Source organism: Neofelis nebulosa, chromosome 6 (genome assembly GCF_028018385.1).
Source record: "Neofelis nebulosa isolate mNeoNeb1 chromosome 6, mNeoNeb1.pri, whole genome shotgun sequence".
Lineage (NCBI taxonomy): Eukaryota > Metazoa > Chordata > Mammalia > Carnivora > Felidae > Neofelis > Neofelis nebulosa.
Genome location: NC_080787.1, coordinates 35,376,853 through 35,386,773, shown reverse-complemented (window position 1 = coordinate 35,386,773; position 9,921 = coordinate 35,376,853). Strand labels below are relative to the sequence as shown.

At 45.7% G+C, this 9,921-nt stretch overlaps 1 protein-coding gene across 2 annotated transcripts; it reads left to right on the top strand.

Moving 5' to 3' along the window:
- Nucleotides 1-4,223: 4,223 nt before the first annotated feature.
- Nucleotides 4,224-9,552, top strand: LOC131514012 (HLA class II histocompatibility antigen, DM beta chain). Of its 2 annotated transcripts, XM_058733506.1 has the most exons (6): nucleotides 4,232-4,543; nucleotides 5,221-5,502; nucleotides 6,766-7,050; nucleotides 8,510-8,626; nucleotides 8,786-8,821; nucleotides 9,192-9,552. In XM_058733506.1, the coding sequence occupies exons 1-6, from the start codon at nucleotides 4,489-4,491 to the stop codon at nucleotides 9,206-9,208; spliced, it is 792 nt and encodes a 263-aa protein (XP_058589489.1). In that variant the 5' UTR covers nucleotides 4,232-4,488; the 3' UTR covers nucleotides 9,209-9,552. The 2 variants fall into 2 exon arrangements, with proteins under 2 accessions (XP_058589490.1, XP_058589489.1); XM_058733507.1 differs by lacking the exon at nucleotides 8,786-8,821 and having other exon boundaries at nucleotides 4,224-4,543.
- The last annotated feature ends 369 nt before the right edge of the window (nucleotides 9,553-9,921 follow it).

Sequence of the window (9,921 nt, the reverse complement as noted above, 5' to 3'; positions counted from 1 at the left end):
TTTTCCTTTAACATTTATATCTTTACTGATCTGGAATTTTTCTATATGATGTGAATAAGGATACAACTTTCTTTTCCTCCAAAGAGTAAATTGATCTTCTTAATATCATTTACTAAACATTCTATTTATTCCCGGGGATTTTATTCCAAGTTTCCCTATGTTCATGGATTTGTCTCTGAATTATTTGGTCCACTGGTTTGTCAGTTCCTATGTCAGTATCATATTGTTTTAATTATTATGGCTTTTCATATGTCTTAATATTTGGCAGGGCTGTTTTCCATTTCTTTATAACTTTACCTCTCTAAAAACCCCATTTTGCTCTTCTTTACTAAAATTGTCTAAGATGCTCATGGGTTTGATTTCCATGTACTTTTAGAATCACTTTATCAAATTCTCCCCAAATCCTGCTATGATTTGGTTAGGACAGCATTTAGGTTAGTGATATGGGGAGAAATTGGCTTCTTCATTAAATTAGGATGCCCCATCTGTGAATATGTCTTTTCATTTTCTGAGGTGTTCATATGGATCTTAATAAAGTTTTCCCTTTTATCCATAAAGTTCTTATACTTTTTAATGGTAACTGTTACACGTTACAGTTTTTATCGCTATTATAAATGGTTAGCAATGTTCAATTATTTTCTAACTGATTAGGAGGAGTATAGGATTTAGAATCATAAATCCTCCGTTCAAGTCATGGTTTTGGGTAAATCTGGACCGTTACCAGCCTCCCTCTGCCTCCATTTTCTCATTGTTAAGATGGAGATAGTAACATTTTTCAGGAGCTGTGGTGACAAATGACATAGAATATCCCCTAGCTGTTCAAATAATTTGGCCGCAGGATGAAAAGATGATGGGCTAGGTACAGCAACAGTAACCCCAAGGTTAGGGTCTGGAGCAGCGAATTTAAGGTAGAAGATGGAGTAGGAGGGCAGAGGTGAGGTGGGGCTGGGTAGAGGCGAGGTTGGACAGACTGGGAAGTAATATTAGCAATCCTGGCAGGGTGCAGGTGTGTGTAGTTTTGAGAAGACGTTGAAAGACGTCACAAATGTGGTCTCATGCTTTTGGTTTTCTATTGCAAATGATTGGTGGGTTGCACAATTTTTGAGTTTATAAAATTGAGGCTTGAGTTGAAACATCTGTCCAGAAGAGGAACCTGAGAGCTTACAGGGAGCAACATAAGGAAGTACCAAGATGTGATTTATTATTATGGTCATACTCTCAGGAACAGCGTGAGACCACATTTGTGACTTCCTTCAGTGTGTGATGACAGCGATGTTATTGTGGTCTGTTTTTGTTTTAGCCAGGTCGGGCTCCTGATAGACCCCCAACAGCACCTCATAACATTACCAAACTTGTGGAGTTATATGCCAGGACTGTGGTGCCAACTGCCTTGCTCTTCTGAACATGACTCCAGACCAGTATTCAGTGCTCACCTCCAGGCGTCCTCAGATGGGGAGGACTCCCTGTCCACCATGCCCTCAATGATTTCTCTTTTCTCTTTGAAGTACAATGGCCTTATTGCTTACTTGATTTAACATAAATTCTTCTCTTTACAGATGTTTGTTCTCACTCCCCAACTGACCTAAAATCAAATGACATGGGGGCTGAATCCTTATCTTCTAGCTGGGCATTGCCTGTAATAGTCTGCACGGAAATGCTGTGGTCAGTCTACTTGTGGTGCATGGTGGCCAGCCTAGAGGGAGAGGCAGTGTGGAAGGAGAGGACTTGTGCTCCGGGCTTGGGTAGTGGCAGTAAAAAAAGGGACAGCATGTGGGTATGTGGCTGTGGCTCCCTCACTCCTTCAGTCCTGGTGCTACAGAAATAGTTATACAATCACAATGGACAGGGCACTTAAAATGTTCTTTTGGGTTGATGGGAGGTGGGGGACACAGCTCTGTCTATGTAAAATTAGGAGGGGAGGGGAAGGAAGAAGCCTCTTCGCTGAGCACAGGTCTCTGGGTTTTCTGTCCTGCTTTAGTCTAAAAAGCACCTTCAGTCTTCTCATTAATAGAGAAGTGAAATTTTCTGCATTTCCTGCTGCTGACTTACGGGGGGTTTCACGTCTCCTTTGGCTGCCAGAGTACAGGCCCAGACACGAGAGGGAACTCCGTGGGGCGGGGGGCTCAGCACGCTGGCGGCCACCACCCCTGCACAGGCACGTGACCACACCGCCACCGTTCCTGTGCCCAAGCAGGCTTTGTAGACATTGAAGAAGATCCCAAGCCCTGGTGCCTACAAGGTTAGGCTCACTACCTACGTAGGGGAAAGGGGAAGGATGTAAGGGGGAAGTGTGTGTGTGTGTGTGTGTGTGTGTGTGTGTGGCAGAGAGTTTACAGTTTTGAAACTGTCAAAAGAGAAAGCAAGGAGGGGCACCTGTGTGGCTTAGTCCTTCAAGTGTCCGACTTTGGCTCAGGTCCTGATTTCATGGTCCGTGAGTTCAAGCCCCGCGTTGGGCTCTGTGCTGACAGCTCAGAGCCTGGAGGCTCATTCAGATTCTGTCTCTCCTTCGCTCTCTGCCCCTCCCCCACTCATGCTCTGTCTCTGTCTCAAAAATAAATAAACATTAAAAAAATTAAAAAAAAAGAAAGCAAGGAGACACAGCTTCTAAGAACAGAAGGAGTTCTGAGAACAGGGAAGCTAAGACTTGGATGGATGGATTGGTTCTTCCCTTTATCTTTTTTCAACAGAGGCCGCCACTAGCTACCTTTCTGTGGGTCATCTCAGCCCCAGGATGTAGTGAGGGTGCGGACAGGCTCGTGTGTGCACGTGTGCACCTGTGTCTGTGTTTGTGTATATGATGTGTGTGCACGTGCATGCGCGCACGTGTGTGTGTGTATGTGTGTGTGTACCTCTAGACCTTGGGTGTGAATATTTGGATCTGTTTTCAAAACTGTAAAATGAGGACACTTAACAGGTCTTTTAAGATTATATGAGATACCATGGAAAGGGCCTACCTAGTACAGTATCTGTTTCAAAGCAGAAGATCAACAAATTTTGGACTCACTGCCCGATTTTCTGCCCATTCCAGCTCACCTGATGGCCCATTAGAGGAGGTAGAGTATAGAAGCATCTTATAATCAGGGTGGGGTTGAGAGTAAGGGTGGCTGGGAAACATGGGCAGAACTTCAATTAATCTCAACTCATTACATGAAACAAGTCTTTTGTTTCTAATATTCATCTTTGTCTTCACTTTTGGCACATGCTTCTTTTTTCTTCACAAATATCGATAGATAAGTGTGGTGTCAAGGGGCTGTCTCTTAATCCTCTCTCATTTAGCTCATTACTAAATCAAGTCCAAGAGCTTGCAGAAACTCAGAGGTGAAGAGACACAGCCCTGAAGCCTGATGGGGAGCAGAGAGAAGCTAATTTAGGGTTTTAAATTGTGATGGAAAAAGCCACCAATTGCATAGTTCACAGTGGGATAAGAGCACGAATTGAAATTTAAAATCCGTCTTTTCCTGGGGAAGAAGAGGAGAGAAGCTTTATTATATTTTTCTAGTGGCTTCATAATGCAGGGACCTGCTTGGGGACAGGTAGGACCAGAGGGAGAAAAATACATGAGAAGTTGCATTTGGGGGAGGCAGGTGAGCTTTGGGAACTGGTCCACCACCAGCTGTTTATCAAGGGTTAAGGGAGTTGTCCTGCAGTCTGCCCAGAGATGGCTCAGAGTGGTGGAGGAGAGGATTTCCTGGCTCCAAAAAGCAGAAAAGATGAGAGGAAGCTTTGCTGGCTAGAACAAAAGAAGCAATGGAATCCCAGGGAGGGATTTTCCAGGCTCTGTCTCTGACCTCTAAGGTGGAACTGTCTTGGTTTGATGCCAGATAACGCTGCATTCTTCCTGTGCCTCCTTCCTCACAGCAGCCACTTGCTCTAGAAGGGCCTTCCATCATCCCATCTCCATCTCCAAATGACGGGACAGACTGAGGGTTTGTAACAACTTTCTAAGTAACCTCCCTCTAAGGGACATGAGAAGTTATCTAGTGCCAGTCTTTTGGAAGGATTTTGAAAGGAAACTGTTAAACCAATGGGCACTCCAGGCTACATATGTTTTGGGAATATTGGGATTATTCTCTCCACTGATCTAGGGAAATCTACCTACAGACTGGTCTTTCCCACCGGCAAAGAGTTAAAAGATGGAGTGGTTTAAAGCCTAGGGCAGGATAAGATTTACCTGGTAACTGATGATGCTAGGCTGAAGCACTGAGCCATTTGTCTCTACGTTTGTCCCCGCCTACTTCACCGATCTGACAACTCTTAGTTTGAAACTCTGACTTAGAAGAGCTGGTAGGAACAGGTTTAGTATCTAGGGGCTGGGTGACTCCAAATCACTAATTTAGTGGGGATCAAGGAACTGGGGCAATACTGTATTCCACGCAGGATCTGGAGATCATCTATCCAGGCTGGGGCTTCTGGAGCAGGCGAGGACCCAGGGCCCCTGGAAGAACTGGTCCAGGGGACTGAATTCCCAGTGTGTTCCTAGAGCAGAGCATGAACACACTCCTGCCATTGCTGCTAGGCCTCAGCCTGGGCTCCACCAGAGCAGGTAAGGACATTCTTTCTTGGGACCTTCCTTTCCTCTGCTCCTTTCCTCTCCTCCTTTCCTCTGCAAGGGGGTTCATTTGGATTTGGACACCCCAGGCTACAGTTTGTCTCCCTGGTATATACTCTGATAGCACTTTGTCCTTTTGTATCTTTATGACAATTTTAAAATAATTTAGCTGTATAATTATTTGTGTAACATAGATCTCTTACTGGAATGTAGGCAAGGGCAACATCTGTCTTGTTTCCTGCTGCATTCTCAGCTGCTAGCACAGTGGCACATAATATGTGTGTATGCTTCATAAATATATATGGAGTTAATATTTAATAAAATATCCAGCATACGACAAAGCTGACTCTTTCCCTTGACCCCTTTTCTCACTCAATAATTTGCCTCACTGAAAGTCTTGTCCTGGGTAAATTGTTGCATTTAAACTTGCAAATAATTTTGGGCAATTCCTGTTTCCGTACTTAGTCTCATATAAAGAGGAAATGGCATCTAAAATCTTCTCTGCTACTACCCTCTATTCCCTTACTCAGTGCTCTCAGACACTCCAGTCAGGAGCTTGGTCTGTAGCTGCTGCCTGAGGTGGGAAAGCTACGCCCCACTCACAGGATGAAACTGGAGTTGGGGCTCCCTGAAGACGTCTCTGAGCTGCTCCCCTTCTCTGGCTTCTGTAGGTGGCTTTTTAGCCCATGTGGAAAGCACCTGTCTGTTGGATGATGATGGGACTCCAAAGGATTTCACATATTGTGTCTCCTTCAACAAGGATTTGCTGACCTGCTGGGATCCCCAAACATCCAAAATGGTCCCTTGTGAATTTGGGGTACTGAGTGTCTTGGCAAATTACTTCTCAGATTACCTCAACCAACAGGAAAGCCTACTCCAGCGCTTGTCTAATGGTCTCCAGGACTGTGCCACATATACCCAGTCCTTCTGGGGATCACTGACCCACAGGACACGTAAGAAGAGAGGGGTGTAAAGGGGCTATTTTAAGAAGCACAATTAGGAGGGGGGAGTCCAGGGAGTATCCCTCTGTAGGCAAGGGGTTTGAGATTTGGGCAGGAAAGAAGCAGAAAATGTGTGGACCTGAAATGTAGAAAGAGTGAGTGTTGACCTTCAAAGGGTTGTTGATGGGAGTGGAGCAGAGATAAGGAAGGGGAGGTGATGTTTGAGCCAATGGGGAGCTATTGAGGAGAAAGTAAACATGCTTTCCTCCAATGCAGGGCATCTCAAAGATGCAGAGCCAAGTTCAGCCAGGAGCGTGTCAGAACAACCAGAATGCCTTTTCCCAAAATGCGCATGCCTCTTTATGCTAGGTTCTGATGTTCTAGGTCTGGGATGGGCCTGGTCATGGGGATATTTAGAAAGCCTCCCAGAGGATTTCAATATGCTTTCTTGCCCCAAAGCCCTTGCCCTGAGAATGACTTGAGATTGGTAAAAGAAAATATGAAGATCTTCTTAGGAGAGAGTAATATGTCTTAACATGTGATCTCTGGACCACTTTTCTCAGAATTGCCTGGGGAAGGTGCTTGTTAAAAATACAAACCCTTGAGGGCCACTACACATCCTCTCAGTGAAAATATCTGAGGATGCAACCTAGGGAATCTGAGTTTTAACAGTTTCTTGGGTATTTATTTAAGATTTTGTTTGAAAAGCACCAAGGTAGAGGCAAGCAGGGGAGTTGCCTAGGACAACAAACTAGTAGAGAATGGCAATATTAGTAATCTCATTAATTTGTACTAGACTAATCCAAATTTAAGAGAATTAGATGCGAGTTAGGCTTGTTTCCTTAAACTCTCCAAGGAAATATGTTGCTTGATTTAGCCACTTAATTTGTTAAATGAGATTTGAGGGCAGACATCTTTTCCTACCTTTACAAACCCCAACTTACAACTCTCGACAACAGTTAGCTTATATGCTTGAAATAAATACGACAACTTCTGAGACAGCTTGCAGTCCAGATCTGGCTTCTACTCAATGTGATCAAATGTAATTTTGGAGGAGGAAGGAAAGGAAGGGGCAGTGAAGGAATGGGAGAAGAGAAAGAGCAAAGCAGGAGGAAATTCTAACTCCTCATTTTCGAAGGGATATGTGGTGACATGGAGTGGGGGCGGGGAGGGCAGGTTGGCAAAACCACGAAGAATTGAAGTAGGAAAGAAACCAGGTTGGAGAAGAAGCCAGTCTGTGGCCCTCTTTCACGACCACATTTTCCTCCTATGCAGGGCCACCAACTGTGCAGGTAGCCAAAACCACTCCTTTTAACACGAAGGAGCGTGTGATGCTGGCCTGCTACGTGTGGGGCTTCTATCCAGCTGATGTGAATATCTCATGGAGGAAGAATGGGCAGCCTGTCCTCCCTCACAGAAGTGCCCCTAAGATGGCTCAGCCCAATGGAGACTGGACGTATCAGACCGTCTCTCATTTAGCCACAACTCCCTCTTTCGGGGACACCTACACCTGCGTGGTGGATCACATCGGGGCTCTTGAGCCCATCTGCGAGGACTGGAGTAAGTGCATGGCGGGTGAGAGGAATTAGGGTTGAAGCAGAGAGCTATTGTGAGTGGATGGTTGAAAAAGGAACAGCAACATTTTGGCACAGGGAGTGACATGTGGACGGGTCCATGGTATATGGCAGGGAAGGGAGATGCTATGAATGAGGAGCGAGTCTGGAGGAACTGGTGGAGGACTGATGGCCAGAGATGGAGCAATGGGAGACAGGAATGGAAAGAGTGACTGTAGTTGTCGCCATGGTGGTATGGTTGATGTTGTGGTGCATATGTCTGAGGGTGGGAGGGAACAGCGTGACTGTCCTGAAAAAGAGGATGTGGATTTGGTAACCATGTTTTCAGGACCCCAAATTGTGATGCAATATTTTAGGATCCTCAAATTTCAACTATTCTGTTGTCGGGTCAGGAATGGGAATTGAGGAAATAAAAAAGGTTTCAGGAGAAAGAGAAATTTCTGTTGGTGTGGGGGGAGTACTGAATTTGGGCTGCTCTGACAGGGAAGAAAAAGCCATGGCTGGCAGGCACTTTGGTTTACATGCTTGGGGCCTAATGAACAGGAACCAATCGCCACTGGATTGCAAGCCCAGGATTGGAAGTAGTTAAAGGTACCAAGAGATTTGGTATACAGATTTGGGGAAAGAGAAGAGGAAGAAATGAGGAAGAGGAAGAGGAAGGGTATCTACAAAGGGCCAGGGAACAGAGTCCCAGACTGGCTGCTGAGACTGGGTTCCCCCTTTGGGGAGTGCTGTCTTGCTGGGCAGCTGAGAAGGGCATGAGGAGCAGAGAGAAGAACCCACAGGCACACCTCAGCTCTCCTGGGAAAGTCTCCTTCCTAACATGCACCTGAGTTTCCTTTGGCGATGGAATGTTCATTCTAGCATGGGGAAGGAAACTGGGTGTGATGAGATTCAGAGTATGATGGGTTCCAGGAGGCAGGAGCTATGGAGTGGGATGGAGACATGTTCTGGAAATCTGGATGTGGACAGGAGGAGACACATCGGTATCAGATAACTCATGGAATGGGATCATTGAGAGTTAACAAAGGTGGAAAGACATTTTAATAGACAAATACTCAGGTAGAACACATAAGGGAGTAAACGTTGTCACCATGGGGTAAATGGAGAAGGGACTGAGGAATCCTTTATTCTTTGGTGAGAGGGCCTGTGGGGGTGAAGGAAGGAAAAAAGATGCCTTGAGAGGTCCCACTGTATTAGAGAGGACCGAGTAGCTAGAGTGATAACTCTGGCGACAGGGGTCCCCCAGGGCTACTCTAGGAGTGGAGAGCTACAGGATGGGGGTTTTGAGGAAGGTCTGTTTCCTTGGGAGTAGGTTGGTGTGAGCTAGATCCTTGGCATTGGGATAAAGCACCTTTGAACCTGCTAGGTACAGGTCGCACTAAATTAAGTTTGCTCTGGGAATGAGCGACAGATTGGTTCTAGTAAGTTTCTATTTTTTGCAGCACCTGGGCTGTCCCCGATGCAGACACTGAAGGTTTCGGTGGCTGCAGTGACTCTGGGCCTGGGCCTCATCATTTTGTCTCTTGGTTTGCTCAGCTGGCGGAAAGCTAGCTCCTCTGGTGAGTGCTGCACCTAATCTCCTGTTGCCAGTCTTGCTCCCAATTTCTGCTCACTCTCTGTTTGTGACTGGTCCTCCCATTGCTACCCCATTTGCTGTGAGTATTGCCAGAGACTTTTATCCACAGACTGACCTCTAATCAGATATTTTCTTCTCCTAGGCTACATTTTCCTCCCTGGGTCCATTTATCCAGAAGGTAACATCTCTATTGGTCTGTTTGCCTACTGGTCCTTTGGAGGGGTGAGAGTTCACTGGGCTCAGCTTTTGGGCTCAGCTAATGGTGCTTATCATAGGGTTGAAATTCCACCAGCATGTTGCCAAGAGCATAATTTAAACTGCCATTGTTAGGATTGGGAACAGGAAAGAGGAATGCCTACACCCCTGTCTTCTATCCAGTGGAGCATCTATGGGGACATGACTGAAAGTGGCTTTGTGGTATTAGTCCTTGGTGATCTAGAATTTTCAGTATCACTGTATTATGGGCTCTGGCATGGATGGTTATAGAGACCGATGATGGGGTCAAGTTGGTTTAAAGTCTTATTATGTCCTTTTTATTTCTTCTGCAGGTCAACACATCTCCTAGGGGCAGGGTCCTACAACTTCCACTCCAAGGGAGGAGGAGATTCAAACTTTTAGTGATGTTGCTGTGTCCCCTCAACATCCTCAGACCCTCCAAATTTTCTTGGATCCTGTGGTTTCTCCACCCAGATCTTTGAACTTCCCAGCCCACCCCATGTAAACCTTAGTGAGTTGGGGGAACTCGTTCCTGGGAATATTCTGTAACCAAGTTAACATCCAAGGCTATGTTTCTGGGGCAAATGTAGTCTGGGGAGGAAGGTTAAAGGCCCTTGTGGGGCCCACACTGTGCCATGGGGGCCAGTGAGTCACTGGTGATCATGTCTGAGGAATAAACTCTGGTGGAAATAAGGTTTTTCTATGCTTTTTCCTGAGGCCCTGGGGAGGCACCACAAGCAGAGTTATGGATTGGGTGAATTCTTTCCTATTTGAGTGGAGGAGTCAGTGCCTCCTTCTAATTATTCCCTTTAGACATAACAGAATGGGGGCAGTTTTCTAATACATAATTCATAAGAAGAAATTAAACCGTGGTTGGATGGAGTCACAGAATAAGGGAGAGGCAGGGAATTGACAGTTGACTGACCTCATAAGGGATCTTAGGAGGATTGAATGACTTCATACTTGCAGACGGCTAAGAACATTGCTGGCACATGCTGAGCCCATAGTAGTGATGTTAGTTATTACCTGTTACTCACCTTTCTGGCCCAAGCATTGTATCAA

Excerpts from the sequence above, each read along its gene's own strand:
- LOC131514012 (XM_058733506.1), top strand. The coding sequence starts at position 4,489 with ATGAACACACTCCTGCCATTGCTGCTAGGCCTCAGCCTGGGCTCCACC. Across the intron at positions 5,503-6,765 it reads ATCACTGACCCACAGGACAC|GGCCACCAACTGTGCAGGTA; the intron begins GTAAGAAGAGAG and ends CCTCCTATGCAG. Across the intron at positions 7,051-8,509 it reads GCCCATCTGCGAGGACTGGA|CACCTGGGCTGTCCCCGATG; the intron begins GTAAGTGCATGG and ends TATTTTTTGCAG.